The sequence below is a fragment of the Panthera leo genome, chromosome C2, assembly GCF_018350215.1.
Source record: "Panthera leo isolate Ple1 chromosome C2, P.leo_Ple1_pat1.1, whole genome shotgun sequence".
NCBI lineage: Eukaryota > Metazoa > Chordata > Mammalia > Carnivora > Felidae > Panthera > Panthera leo.
Window position 1 is genome coordinate 153,644,871 of NC_056687.1, and position 16,171 is coordinate 153,661,041.

General features: G+C 44.2%; 1 protein-coding gene across 2 annotated transcripts in view; it reads right to left on the reverse strand.

Moving 5' to 3' along the window:
* Positions 1-5,304, reverse strand: part of STAC (SH3 and cysteine rich domain) — a 140,725-nt gene extending 135,421 nt beyond the window's left edge. For both annotated transcript variants that reach the window (XM_042956079.1, XM_042956078.1), the window contains exon 1: positions 5,113-5,304. In XM_042956079.1, the coding sequence (XP_042812013.1) occupies positions 5,113-5,223 (111 nt within the window). In that variant the 5' untranslated portion in view covers positions 5,224-5,304. The remainder of the gene's footprint in view (positions 1-5,112) is intronic.
* Between the last annotated feature and the right edge of the window lie 10,867 nt (positions 5,305-16,171).

The window sequence follows — 16,171 nt, forward strand, 5'->3', positions numbered from 1 at the left end:
AAAGAAAACCACATGAACTACATTACTACTTCTGTTTACAGGAATGTGCCCTGGGGACTAAACTCCGAGACAGGGTTGTCAAGCAAAAATACTGCCACTTAGCGATGTGTGTGATTTTAGGCAAGTCATTGCCTCTTCCTCTTGGCCTCTGTTTCCTCAAGAGAAAAAAGGAGAGGGTATTTAAATAACCAGTGAAGGTGACAGATAGTTTACGGATCTGACCTAAGCCATGGATCCTTTCCCCGGATGCTGCACATCTACACGTAACTGCACGATGCTCAATGCCGGTTCTGGTTGTTCATGGATCTCCCAAGGACCATCCGTGGCCCCCCCCAAGAATTTACTGACCCTCGACAGAAAAGTATGTGAGCATGTGATAATGGTAGTCATGTTTCCCAAAGAAGCTTTCAGAGATGCAGCCTGAAATATTTATGGATGAAATGATTCGATGTTTGGAACTGGGTTTCAAATGATCCAGTGTGTGTGAGGAGGGACGGCGGCGGTAGTGGGAGGTAAGAGATGAAAAGAGACCATCCATGAATCAATCGGTCATTGGTGAAGCCAGGTGATTAGTCACAGACCGACTGATCTTTATACTGTGTTCTCTGCTTTTGTGTATGTTGACATTTTCCGTACCAAAATCAATATACACAATAGAAAGTATCCGTAATTTAAAAAAACACTGAGAGTAGATGATTCCCAGTGTTCCCAGCGCCCATAATCTATGATGTACCATTCCAAACAGTCTGCAAAAAAAAGTGGACTTCTGGAAACATCTTATGGGCTCAGGGCACTGAACCATCATCGTCCTCTCCTAATGGACTCTCTCGACCAAAGGATTTATTGCGGCCCCCCCTTTCTAGATGATTCTGCGACATCCCATTTAGTTGTTTCCATAAGTATATTTTCAGGGGCGGGGAGGGGGACAGTAGAAAAACCAAACACCGAGAAGCTGGACAAGACTTGGTTTTTCATCATTTCACATGATAATGTGGCTCAATTTATTTTCAAAGATTTCTTCTCGAGAGAAGCCCCAAACACTGCTGTAGAGGACTTTGAGTGGCGTGTGGAATGCTTGAGTGGGGTGTTAGGGGAACCAGGAGGAAGGCAAACGGTGCCCAAGCGGGACAGGGAGTAGGGGTGGAGGGCTGGGCTCCGGAGCTATGCCGCCTGGGGCTCTGGCCTAGCTGTGGCTCTCAGCTAGCTCTGTGATCTTGGGCAAGTCCCCTAACCTTTCCGAGCCCTGCTTCCTATTCATAAAATGAGTCCCTCTCACAGGGTGATTGTGAAGATTCAAGTTGTACCTGATACGCGGCACACGTTCAGCAGATGCTGACCATAGTTCGCTCAGCTACGCGAATACAAAAGCAGATCTTAAAATAGATGTATGACGTAGATCAAAATGTTATCGGTAGTCACCTCGGGATGGTGAGCCAATGAGGGATTTTTTTTTTTTTTCTTTCTTTTTCTTGGTCTGGGCTTTTCAAATTTCTACAAAGGGTATTTGTCACCCTTCCAATCAGAGAAGAAAAGGGTTTTTTTTTTTTGTTTTTGTTTTTTTTTGGAAGTAATTTTAAAAGTCTTTCTTGAGGAAGCTTAATGCTCAGAGGGACCTAAAACATTTTAGTGGTATTTTCACAGACCATCTCAGAAGTGGAATGCCTCCTAATGCCTGGTTCCTACTTTCCTTCCTTTCCTTCCATCCTCAGGGTGGAACATCCGTGTAAACAGCCGTGAGCTTTCAAATCTGACACTCCTGGTGTAGAATAAATAGAGCCTTCTTAGGTGTAGGCGGTTCAGCCTTTCTGAGGGACAAGGGCTTTGAGAATATCACCAATGCCACCCCAAAAAACTCACATTCAGCCACACTGTTTTGCATTCAGTTTCCTGGGGTTCATGGCCCCCCGGCGGCCCATCTCCACTGACAAGAACACCGACCATAAATTTCGGGTCGTATACGCGCACTTCAGGTGTCTAGGCCACTTGGAGAAAAACTGGCATGTGCGAAATTTGAAACCACAGTCAGATAAATCAGTGGATAATTATGGGTATCGCATATGTAGTTTTTCCTCTGCCAAGGAATTTGCATCGGGGTATCTATAAATAGCAAATCCATACAGCGTGTTTAAACCACGCTGCTGCATCCGCACATGCTAAGCCCTCTCCAGAACACGCCTACTGCGGGAGCGGCCGGCCCAACTGAGAAAGTTGAGTACTAGTCTCACTCTTGAGTTCTGCCGCCTTCATTTACCGTATTCTGGATCATCTCTGAGACGGCCACTAACCCACACCACCCACAGCCCTTAGGTGGCTGACGGTCAGTGACAAGACAGTGATGAGATGCCCAGAAACTTCCAGTCAGAGGAGAGGCGGTGTGTGTGTGCAGAACGTGAGGCTGCTTCGGGGTGGATCATCTGTGGTGGGGTGGATCGGCCTCAGCTCAGGAAGGAAAAGGATAAACCCTGATGGAGCTCTTACAGGTACTGGGCCGTTTCATGAATTCTTAACAGTGGTTCTGGAAGGGGGGGCGGTGGGGCTTCTGCCCCATTTCCAACTGAGATTTAGGCAAGTTGACACATATATCCCTGATCAGACATCGGCCATAACATGAAATGAAACAAGATAAGATAAAGTAAAATATAAAATAAAATAAAACAAAATAAAATAAAATAAAATAATAAAATAAAATAATATAATATAATAAATAAAATAAAACAAAATAAAATAAAATAATAAAATAAAATAATATAATAAATAAAATAAAATAATAAAATAAAATAAAATAATAAAATAAAATAAAATAATAAAATAAAATAAAATAATAAAATAAAATAAAATAATAAAATAAAATAAGACAAAATAAAATAAAATAATAAAATAAAACAAAATAAAATAATAAATTAATAAAATAAAATAAAATAATAAAATAAAACAAAATAAAACAAAATAAAATAATAATATAATAAAATATATAAAATAAAATAAAATAATATAATATAATAAATAAAATAAAATAATAAAATAAAATAATAAAATAAAATAAATAAAATAAAATAAAATAATAAAATAATATAATAAAATATATAAAATAAAATAAAATAATGAAATAATAAAATAAAATAAGACAAAATAAAATAAAATAAAATAATAAAACAAAATAAAATAATAAATTAATAAAATAATAAAATAAAATAAAATAAAACAAAATAAAATAATATAATAATATAAAATATATAAAATAAAATAAAATAATAAAATAAAATAATAAAATAAAATAAAACAAAATAAAACAAAATAAAATAATAATATAATAAAATATATAAAATAAAATAAAATAATAAAATAAAATAATAAAATAAAACAAAATAAAATAATAAATTAATAAAATAAAATAAAATAATAAAATAAAACAAAATAAAACAAAATAAAATAATAATATAATAAAATATATAAAATAAAATAAAATAATAAAATAAAATAATAAAATAAATAAAATAAAATAAAATAATAAAATAATATAATAAAATATATAAAATAAAATAAAATAATGAAATAATAAAATAAAATAAGACAAAATAAAATAAAATAAAATAATAAAACAAAATAAAATAATAAATTAATAAAATAATAAAATAAAATAATAAAATAAAATAAAGCAAAATAAAATAAAATAAAATAATAAAACAAAATAAAATAATAAATTAATAAAATAATAAAATAAAATAAAATAAAATAAAGCAAAATAAAATAAAATAATATAATAATATAAAATATATAAAATAAAATAAAATAATAAAATAAAATAATAAAATAAAATAAAACAAAATAAAACAAAATAAAATAATAATATAATAAAATATATAAAATAAAATAAAATAATAAAATAAAATAATAAAATAAAACAAAATAAAATAATAAAATAAAGTAATAAAATAATAAAATAAAATAAAATAAAATAAAGTAAAATAAAGTAAAGTAAAGTAAAGTAGAGTAAAGTAAAACAACATGCCAAGCTCTCTTTGATGGTTTACTGCCAGAGGCTGAGATGTGTCCCAGAGCCCAGCATCACTTACACCAAGAGCCGCTTAGCCGGGATTTTGATCCTGTTGGTTTGCCAACGGCTCCGGCGGGTGTATGTACAGGGACAGAGGGATGAGGCTTCTCTCCGCCCCGTCCGACCTGCCCTCCAGACCGGCATCCCCCTTGCCTTCGCTCCTGCACAGGACCTGCCCGGCATTCCGAAGATGCCTGGGGAGCTCACGAGGAGATCCGCGCAAGGCGCCGGGAGCCCTGCACGTAAAGGAACCCTCACGACCACAAGCTCCGTCGCACGGTTTTCACCCCAGGCCGCGAGGCCATGTGGCGGGTCACCGCCGGCGGCCCCATTTCACGCCCTCCTCGTCCAAGATTTCCAAGCACGTGCCTGGCGCCCAGCAGCGTCTCAGAGGAAGCGGAACGGCGGCAGGGGTGCTGCGGGGGTGGCTTTGTGTGTGCGCGTCAGCGCCGCCCGCAAAAGCAAGTGTAAGTTCTTCCCGTACTAACTTCCACAGGAGGAACACCAACTTTCCCACGCACGCGGCTCTTCCCTTCGCGCGGCGTCTCCGAAGTCAGGGGTGAGCCCTTGCCTTAAGCCAAACGTCTCGCCTCGGAGACGCCCGGGACACAGACAACCCCCGGCCGGCCGCAGGCGCCCCGGCCCTTCCGCAGGCGCATCCCTCGCTGTCTATCCTCCTTCAGCCTTCAGAAGCCGCTCAACGCCCACCCCGCGCTTGGGGCACCGGCGGGCGGAAAGCACGGAACCGCCCGGCCGCCAAGCACCCGCGAAAGCGGTCTCTCCGAGCCCGGGAGTCGGGGCGCACCGCCCGGCGTGCGCTCCGGGGGGAGAAGCCCGCGCAGCCTCGGGTCTGCGTGGGCAGGAGGCCGGGTCCACGCGACGCGCTCCAGCAGCTCTCCGCGCGTCCCGCCCGACATTCAGGTCTCGGGGGAGCCCGGCTCCAGCTAGGGGCACGTCTCCCGCCGGCACCGGCGCCGGTCCGGGGACACGACGGTGGACACAGAGAAGGGCAGGAGGAGAGTGAGTTCGTGCTCTCTTGGGGCGAGTGCGCGCGGTACCTTGGATTCCTGGCTGCCGGTGGATGCCGGAGAGGGCGGCTGCTCGGCGCTCGGCGCCTCCCTGGGCAGCCCGTCCACGCCGTCCTCGCGGGCGCCGCTCGGGGGGATCATCGCGGCGGCGCGGGAACGGAGTTGGGCTCCCGGAGGAACCGCGAGGCCGGCCTTCCCGCCGCACGCCGGCGTGCTCGCTCAGCGGCCGGTCCCGGGGGCTCCCGCGCCCGCCCCGCCGCCCCCGCGCCCTCCCCCGGACTCGCCGGTGCGCACGCCCGCGGCCCCCCGGCCGGCCCAGCGCACGGGCGGGACTGGCAGCCGGGACTGGCAGCCGGCAGCGGGGCGCGGGGGAGGCGGGGCGGCGGGGCGGGGCGGGGCGAGGCGGGGCGGGGCTGCGCGGCCGCCGCGGGGGGCGGGGGTCAAGGCGCGGGGCGTCCTGCCGCCCGGCCGGACGCGCGTCGCCCGGGGGCGGCGCGGGGGTGCCCGGGGGGGGGGCGGTGCGGGGACGAGACGCCCGAGGAGGAGTCGGCCTGGAGGGAGCACCTGCGACAGCCGCCCGGTTCCTCACCCCAAGGAACAGCGACTCCGGCGGAGACGGTGACTTAGCTCGGCTATTTATAGGGCGCAGCGACGGGCGTGGGGAGAGAGCTGGGGTTTCCCTGCTCGAAGGCGGGCTGCGCTCCCCGCTTCGGCTTTGGGCTAAAGCAGAAGCGCGGTGCGGGCGAGGCTGCGTCCCCGTTTTGTGCGCTCGTGTGCGCAGCCCTCTGCGCTGTGTCCCGTGTTTCGTCCTCGCGGCCGCCCCCTTGGGCCGGGTACCGTCGCTTCCACGCTGTAGACGAGGAGACCGAGGCTCTGGGGAGGCGAAGCACTTTGCACCAAGTCATTGGGTTGTAAGTAGCGGCGCTGGGACTGGAGCCCGTGTTGGCTTCAGAATCCGTGTCTTTGGACCCTGGACCCTCAGGTGGAGGCGGTTCTGCAAGGCCGAAGAGCCCACGGGGCTTTGCCGGATAGCAAGGAGTTCAGGGCTGTTCGCAGAAGGACAAACCAGTGTGCCTTAAGGAAGCCTTTGGAAACACAGAGGTGGCCCCATTGGGTACGGGGACGGAAGGATCCATTAGTTTTCCCAAGACCCCTCCTCAGCCTGCAGGGAAAGGAAGTACATCTGGCCGTTTAAAAGGCCTTCATTTTCATAAATGCAAACCTCCCTCGGTTGTCTAACAGAAAATCGTGACCTTGTGTCCAGCTTTTCCCGATCAGCCGTAAATTGGGCGAGGCCAGCGTCGTGGGAACGCCACCTGTGCGGTCTCACCCGGGCCGCTGGACTTGCTCTGATGCTCTCCTGTCACCATCTTGAAGTCCTCTTGTTTTTTAACTTTTAAATTGTTTTCGGCCGGAGGGTAGACGCCACACAATGTTGCATTAGTTTCAGGTGTAGGACACAGTGATTCAGCATCGCTGTTCCCTACGCTGTGCCCGCCGCGTGCGTTGCTCCTGTGTCACCATCGGATGCTGTTGCGGGGCCACTCACCATATTCCCTGTGCTGCGCGTTTCATCCCGGTGACTTATTCTCTCCATGACTGGAAGCCGGTGCCTTTCACTCCCCTTCACCCTTTTCGCCCAACTTCCCCTCCCCGTTCTCCTCTGGCAAGCACCAGTTTGTTCTCTGGATTTATGGGTCTGTTTGAAATTCTTGAGAATATCTGAACAAGGGGCCCTGCATTTTCATTTGGTATCAGATCCTGGGGATTGTGTATCTGGTCCTGCATGTTTGCCTTAGCTCATGTCCTTTGGAGAGAACTTACTACTCTTTCTATCGTAGACGTCGATTAAAAGCTCCCGTTCTAAGTGCCAGGCTCCTAATGGGCATTTGGCTCTCAGAGAGCTCCGAATACCCTAGTGGCCCCTAGCTTCTCATTGGACCAGGCCAGATGGGCTAACCCAAATGGCCACAGCTCTTTCCTCCTCGAAATGCAATTCCTAACTGCTCAACAGGTATGAAATTCGAGCAGCCGAAATCACAAGAGTGGCAACCAGAGGACACAATGACAGGGGCAACAGTTTCAACACATCTTTGTCAAGCATCTGTTCTGGACCAGACTTGGTGCTAGAAAATCGTGATGGAGCAGGGAGGAAACAGATTCGGTCTCTTGTCCTGGAATGTAGAGCCTGGTGAGAGAGAGAGGCGGAGATTAATTAAATCACTCACACACACACACACACACACACACACACACACACACACACACATTTTTTGAACTGTGATCGAGAAAAGTATAGGGACATAATGAGTGCACACAAATGCAGGGACCGAGTAAGGGTGTGGGCAGAGAATGGTCTTCCAAGGAAGTGAACCCCTCCTCGCTCCCCCCAAGGCCAATGGGCAAGTCCAATCTTGGTGGGCAAGCACGTTGTGACAAATACAAGGACTTTTTCATCTTCGGATCTTGTTTTGTTTTTTAAGAATTGAAGGGCAGCTGTATGATATCACTCTGCATTTTCGTAAATGCTTAGCTCTGGTTAATAGTCATTAGCCAATGGTACAAGTTAAATGTTGTCCCCCTGAGGGAAATTGGAAAGAAGCTAGTACGTCCTTGTTCCTCACCCCACCTCTGCCCTAGTAACAGAATTCCTTGGTCTGAGAAATAGTAGGTTCCTTTCTTAGGAGATTGTGGAATTACCTGTAGTTGCCCAAACGAAGCCAGCCTTTGCTCATGTATTTCTTGCATGTAAATCCCTTTCCATCTTATTTTTCTGGGCACCTAGCTAACTTCTCTTATGCTTCAAAACACATCTCCAAACATTTATTACTCTTGAAAGCTTCTCTCTTGACCCCTTTGGTCTGCTTGAGATTCCCAAAGCAATGCCATATGCACATGGCATCCTGTCCCAAGTTATCAATGACTAAGCGTCCTGTCCTCCCCCTGGCCCGTGAGCTGCGCTTGGGCAGGGAACTTGTCGTGTTATCTTGTTTCCTCAGTTCCTGGCACAATGTTTGCAAACAAGATGGTGAGAGAAGGAAAGGCTCCTAGGATAGCCCAGGCATTGGTTCCTCTGAGAGCCCTGCATGCACTAGATGGAGAAAGAAAGAGCCGGGGTCAGAAGCTGCAGTGACATTTTAGCTATGGCTATTCATTTCTACTGTAGGCAGGGGAAGCCTGAGGAAATTCAGGTTGCAAATAATTATCCTAAGTCTTGAGTCTGCAACGGGACCCTGTGATTTTTGCACATTCCCTTCATGGTCCACTTCTCTCTGGTTGCTAGTTAAGTATCAAGCCAGCACAAGTGTGAGGGGTGCAAGAATCTGTCTCCAAACTTGATCTGTGAGCTACCACTCCTGGGTCACTTACGCATTTTGTTAATTTGTAAAGAGGGCCAAGCCCTCCTTGTGACGGCCTGCAACCTCTTCCTGCAGTAATGCTGCTGGGCAGAAAAGTGTCTCATGCTTTCGACTTTCTCCCATTGTTCTGATCCAAGTTTGGATACGTGGACAGGACTTTCAAGCTGTGGACTTTGACTTCTTCTAGAGCCATTTGGTAAAAGGCTACTAGCAAGACCATTTACGACCTTTAAAAGCCATGCTTACGAAGGGTACAAACAAGAATAGCAAGGCAAGGAAGAGAGAGGGTGATCGGAATGACCAGGGGATGGGGAACTGACAAGAATAAAGGAGAGAGGGTCTCAGTAAGTTGGTTCTCCTTGTCTCCTGCATCATAGTCATTGTGAATATCTTAGATATGTGAAGGGCATGGGGTTTGGCAATCAAACTGATGATACTAATAATGGCTAACCTGTACTGGGCTTCTTCTATGTCGTAGAAGTTTTCTACATATTATTTCATTTCATCTTTCATGTAATAAAATGGTTACGCTAGGTTCCACAGTGAGTGTGGGAACAGGGACTTGGAATAAGATACATTCTGCTCCCGGGCCAAGTTTGGGCTGCCCTGTTCTGCCGCCCCTTAGGCAAATGGGGAACCCAGATCTGGTGAAGAGGCTGCGGGCCTTCAAGGGAAGAGTCAAGACAAATGTGTCAGGAGGCACCAATCGCTACCATCCAACCTGTTAAGTGCCCCGGGAAGGCCAGCAGTAGTCGTCACCTCCGGCCACCTTGCCTGAGGGAGTTAGTTGCCCGCATGCCAGAGAAACCTAATGCTTTGCCCAAAGTCCTACCGCTAACACCACCAGCCCCTACTTTGAGCGACTGTTCATGCCAGACTCGAGTCCTCACAACAACTCCTGATTAGTCTCCCCTCAGCATCAAAGCTAATCATTTAATTTGGAGACTCACATTGTCAGGGCGAATGAGATTCAGTGTCCTGGTCCTTAACCTGTTTTTTGGAGTGCCAATTAATAATAATGCCAGCAATGATAATAGCAGGTTGTATTTGAACAGCACTGTTTGCGTAGAAACGATCTCCCACTGGATGGACCTACAAAAGGCAGCCTCTTAGAGCTGGTTTAGAGATCTGTTCTCTCAAAGGCAAATTGGTGGGCTGCTTCTAGTTGGCTATAGCCTCTGGGAGATTAGAGGGAGACTTGAATCTTTGAACTGAGTGGAAGGGCCATGAGCCTAATGTTCAAACATCCCAACTCCTCCACTGAAAAGCAACAAGATCTTAGACAATTGACTTGATCTGTCTTAGCCTTGGTTGCCTCAAGTCTAAAATGAGATAATGATCCCTGCTTCATAGAGTTTCTGTAAAGATTAGAGGGTTAAATGCCTGGTCAAAATTAGCCTCATATGATTTCTCATCATCATCATCATCATCATCATCATCATGAGTCATATGATTTTGCTCAAAAATGTTCACTCTGGGTTGGGTTTTCTGTCCCTTACAGCCAAATGCATGTACAATGTGAAAACAGTTGCATTTCTATACACTATTAATGAAATAGCAGGAAAAGGAATTATGAAAACAACCCCATTTACATTTGCACCAAAAATAATAAGATGCCTAGGAATAAACTTAACCAAGGAGGTGAAAGACTTGAACTCAGGAAATTGTAAAACACCGGTGTAAGAAATTGAAGATGACACAAACAAATGGAAAGATATCCCATGCTCATGGATTGGAATAACCAATATTGTTACATTGTCCATACTACCCCAAACAATCTACAGATTTAATCAATCTCCATCAAAATACCCACAGCATTTCTAACAGAGCTAGAAAAAAGAATTCTAAAAATGTTATGGCCAAACAAAAGACTCTGAATCATCAAACCAACCTTGAGAAGTAGCAACAAGCTGGAGGTATCACATTTCTAAAATTGTGAATAGCTCCTAACTAGAAACTTCAGATGCAATAGATACCTACAATTTCTTACAGATTTTAGTCTTTTGATTAATAATTAGCATTTACCTTTATATATCCTCTTCTATGAGTTCAGGGTAATAGTTTAAGAGACAGGAGAACCCCTTCACCCTGGCCTTTTTGTTCTTCAAAATGCCTGTTTTATTCTTCCAGTTTTGGTACTTCTTGCCATTTTCTGCATCTGAGAATCTCTTACCACTGTTCCCCACAGACAGCTCTCTGCTAGTTTTGGACCTTAGAGCCTACCATCTAAAGAATCCAGTTTCTTTATTTTCTTATTTCGTGTCCTTTAGAATCTAAGTTCTGTGAGGTTGAGGACTTCGTGTTTCCTCTTCTTCATCTGTTTTTGGTACTTAGGTGTTCATATAATAGTGCTCAGTTAATATTCATTAAAAGAGTGAAAGATAACACGTCAGTCTGGAGAGAAGTTTACGGGTCTGATGAAAAACTCTTTTGTAGAGGGGAAAATTGAAACTCATATAGGTTGAACACTTGTGCAAAGTCAATTAATATATGGCACAATAAACCAGTGTCTGTCTACTTGCTTACTGCTCCCCAGTGTTCATTGCTTTATTCAGATTTGGAATATATGAATGAACTACCAATGGCACATGTTTCTTTCCTGAGTTTTCAAATTTATTGTGATACCATGCAAAGAATTTCCAAATACTCTTTTCCAAGTCAATACCTTTGTCATTATTCAACCAATATCAAAAAGAATCCCAGGGAAATTAAAAATCTTCCAAAATTCTACCACCTATTGGTAACAACCATTAGCATTTTGGTAAGCCTCATTCTCAAAGCACATGTATATATGGGTATATTTTAAATTTATGTGTATTTACATAAAAATGATCTCTGGACACGGAGTGGTTTTATAACTTCCTTTCCCTTAATAAAATGTCATAGAGATAGATCTGTTTCAATAACTATAAGTATGCATTATGCTTTTTCAAATGAGTGTGTATCCCATTTGTATAAATGTGCCATTATTTATTTATGAAGGAACGTTTATGATTTTTGCTAGGAACTGTTAGAGGGCAATTAAAAACTGTCCCTCTGGTATTCCTAAACATCAACCCGGCAAGGTAAGTACTATTAGACCCATTTTGCAGATGAGGTCATCGGAAGCCTGAGAGCCTTTTGTGACTTCCCTAATGGGATATGGTTAAGTGCAGAGTAGGGATTCCAGCCCACATCTTCAGACTCTAAACTTCAGGCCAACCGTGACCCTCAGCGCGACTGCTGCTGTATCAGGGGCTTGAGCAACATGATCCGAGAGCACAGGCAGGAGAGGATAAAGCCCACCCGTGGAAAGGACGTTTAGGAAGGTTCCAGTGGGATTTGAAAGGTGACTGTGGTTTTGCTGGAAGGGATCTTAAGCAGAATGTACAGTATCGACACGGGGAGGGAAGAGTGCTCACGCAGGGGTGTTCAGATTTGGTTCTTAGGAAACTACGGTTCCTTTTCTTTGTGGGTAAAATGTACTGATCTCATGCACACTGCTCAAAAAACAACAACAACAACAACAACGGGGAAATGCTGGAGAAATCTTTTGAATAATCATCGTGAATACTCTTACAAACGGCCCGTGGGGAAAGTTGGATCCCAGTCAGCCTGGGAGGAATAGCACTGGTTAGGAACAAAGAGAGGACGAAAGCATCACAGGATTTCTGGAGGGTTGGATGGGTCACAGAGTAAGAAAGAGCCAGCGTCCGGAGTTCTAAGAGACACACGTAGGATCTTCATGCCTGGCCGACACAGAGAGTTGTGGCTCCCGCTGAGGGAGACTTCTACGTATTCCCCTTGTGGGGCCCTAAAACGCAAACGCACGTGTAACTCGCACACTTACAGCCTTCAGAGGATTATGAATATCCAGGGTGGGCTCCGTTAATCATTTTGTATCCTAAATGACACCCCTAGAAGTGAGCGGTAGGAGGGACTCTCAAAATGAAAAACCAGAACTCCAGCAAAAATGGATAATAGTTCCTGCTCCTTATCCCCAAAGCTTTGCACTTGCTTTGAAATATGTTCTAAAACCTTGTAATGTCATGCTGGGGGCAAATGAACCTCGCAAATTCCCTTTACTGTTTTCCAGGGAGGGGTTATATTACTGCTTTGTCCTCCTGCCTTCTGTAACCCTCTGTGTTCCTCCGGTAACTCACTTGGCAGCCATGAGCCATCCGTCAGGCACTTGACAATCGGCTTGGAAAAGATGACTCAGGCCTTAAGCCTTAAATGCCACTCTCTTCCCTCTGCAGCCGAGGGCAACTTACCCATGAAGCCTGCGCTTGGGAAGCGTCCCTATGTTTCATCTGTCTTTACTCTGGCGGAGTTGGCCAGAAAAGTGGGGATTTTGTCTGCTCAGTTAATAAAGATAACTCGATGCAGGTAATGATGATGCAGGGGTCAGTAATGACGGTGGCCTTACTCGGACAAACCTTTGGAGGTGGTTGTTGACTGGTCCCCTGTTTCCTCCCTGAAATGCAAGTTGCCAGAATGCAGGAGCCTACCAAGCAACGGCCTAGTACTCTGAGGATGCCCGGCCTGGCTGGTGGCTTTGTGCTGTGCGGAATCCTGGAATTCCCAAGAATGCAGTTAGAGCTGCCACGGTAGGCAAAGAGAGAAACACCCAGATTTTAAATAAAACCTGCAGCATTTTACTGTTTGCTTTTCCTCAACCACCTTATCCGTTGAGTCGCCATGACCACCACTTGTGTGGTCATGGGAGGAAGGAGCTTCTTGGCTTAAGGTATTTGAGATCGTGGGGCACCTGGGGGGCTCAGTCACTTGAGCTTCAGACTCTTGCTTTTGGCTCAGGTCATGATCCCAGGATTGTGGGATCTAGACCTACGTCAGGCTCCGTGCTGGGTGTTGAGCCTCCTTGGGGTCCTCTCTCTCTCTCTCTCTCTCTCTCTCTCTCTCTCTCTCTCTCCCCCCACCCCTGCCCTTTCCCCCCTAAAATGAAAAAAAAAAGATATTTGAGATGATTACAAACTAAGGTAGAGGTGTCTAAATAAATGAAGTCCTTACTTGATTTGCTGATTTATTTATTGACAGTGGCTGGCACCTGCTATGTACAAGGCACTTTATTAGGTCCAAGGATGTAGAGAGGTATATGCCTCTTCTCTGACCCAAAGGGAAATTCTGCTTATTGAGGAAGGCAGAACTGATAACCATGAGTATGAAAAGAGAGCAACCAGGGCAGGAAAGAGGCAATTCTATGGAGGAGCTAGGGGAAGATTCGCCCAAGGGGAAAACATTATCATTGGGAGGTAAGGAGCAGTTTTCCAGAAGGAGAAGAGGAAGGCCATTCTTGGCCTCTTGCTATGAGCTTCTCTGCTTATGTTTTCTGTGGCTATTTATTATATTATTGTTACTCTGGGGGAAGTGGAGGGGCCTAGAGATGTCATCATCAATCCTGGCAATTCCCCTTTCTCATTTTAATTTGTCTGATTAATTGTTCCAAATAGAGCCCACTTCATTCTCAAAATTCCCTTCCCTCAATGACACCCACTATCATGGTTTGCACATATACACCTTAGACATGTATGCCTATCTGCGAAATCTGTGGAGTTAATTTATGTGGATAAGTGTTTTAAATCGCATAAAACACATCGCACTATAGCATATTTTGTCTTTCTAACTTATTGCAGGAAAAACAGTTTCATTTTGAAAAGTAACTTAAAAGTGAAGTATGCAAAGATCATTTAAAATGGATGATGACCCGTGCTGTTGAATGTATTTTCTTCCCTTGCTGTCTAGAATTTGATTGTATGAATCTGTCGTAATTTATTTAATCCAGCGTGTGTGGATGGACTGTTACGTTGTTTTCATTTCTTCCCAACCACAGATAGGGCTGCTTTGAACCTTGTATATGACTTTTGGTGTGACTGCATAAGCATTGGTTATGGGTTCCATTTGTCTCCTCAACATGGATGCTGCATTATGTTTTATTTTATCACTGTGGCTTTAGTTTCGTTTCCGTGATGGCTAAAAAACTGGAGCCCCTTATCATACTTGTTTTTCCACGGTACAAAACAAAACAAAACAAAACAAAACAAAACACACACGCAACCCAGTTCAAATGATCAAGGACTTCTCATCAGGAATCATGGAGGCCAGAGAGAAGTAGCACCTGTTTCGAGTACTGAAAGGAAAGAACCATCAACCCTGAACTCTATGATCGATGAAAATACCCTTCAGAAATGAAGGGGACATCAAGACATTCTTAGATTAGAAAGTACTCAGAGGATATGTTACTAGAAGGTCATCGTAAATAATGGCTGAAGGAAGTTCTCCAAATGGAAAGGTAATGATAAGAGAAGCAAACTGGATGCATGAGAAAAGAAGAAAAACAGAGCAAGCAAAACTTATCAGTAAAGAGAGCAGGCTTTCAATCTCTTCTTGAGTTGTATAAGTTATGTAAGTTATGTTTGACTGCTAAAGGAAAAACAGTGACAGTTCTAGGGTTCTAAAGGTATGTAGAGAGGATATTTAAGACATATTATGAATGAGGGAAGGTAAAAGGAATGTAAAGAAGGCGAGGTTTTAATATTTCACTCAAACTGGTCAAATGACAACACCAGTAGATTGTGCTAAGTCATGTATACATAATGTCATACCTAGAGCAAGTATTAAAAATGCTATACATAGCTAAGATCTGCTTCTTTGGAGCCCAAGTCACTGGAGCCATAAACTTTTAGAAATAATGACTGAATACAAATTTTTATGAACTTCTGGAAGCTGAGGGTAGAACAACTCGAGAGTGAGAAACTCTGGGGACCCTGTCTTGGGGGGGGGGACCCACGCTTTCATGGGCTTAACTTTTATGACTCTCACTGGATTCTCACAGTGAAGATCACAGAAAAACCTCCTCATGTTTTGGGCAGAGAGAGGGCAAAATAACCATTTTGCCTTAGGCCCAGGGCACTCTCCATAACAAAGTCAAACGCTCCAGAGAAACTCCAGAAAAACCACTTTTTCAAAACCCTATCTGACCTGGAGGGGAGGACATAAGCACCGTACTCTGGTTGATCAGGTTGTTCCCACAGGGATAGAGGTTAACAATTCTGCAAGGGTTACCCATGCGTACTGAAATTGAATCATTATGTTAATGGATAGCAGATGATAGCTGATGGTGGCAGCCGGGGTTCCCACTGTTGGCATGAGACGTACAGATGCGTAAGGGAAGGGACCAGAATGAGCCACATGGCAATGGATTAAAGTTGGAGACATCTGAGCTCATATGTAACTTAATATAGACACAGATGGTTACGTGTGGAGATTAGTAATATATAAATATATTTATATATCTTTTATATATTATATCCATACCTTATGTATACACCTCATATACCTTATCACTTATATTAACATATACCTTATTAATGTGTGTGTGTATACACACACACACACACACACACACACATGTACATGGGTGGTATGCACACATATTTGTATTTTGCTATTTTAGAAGACCTACAAGAAAGTATGCCCAGTAGCAACAAACACACCAAGTGCCCAGATCTTGGTTTCCAATATCATTTTCATTAAAAAAGAGCCATGTATAGAGCACTGACATTGACTGTTGTGTCCTACCCATAAACAGTGATCTAAGCCATGCCATTTCCATCACCAGAAACGCAACAGCAACAGGAAGTCTAGGAGGACCCTGTAGACCAGAGAGGGAACACATCTTGCCCAAGGGCACAGAGCAATTGAGTGGAGGCATTCTAACTGCAGAGTCAAGC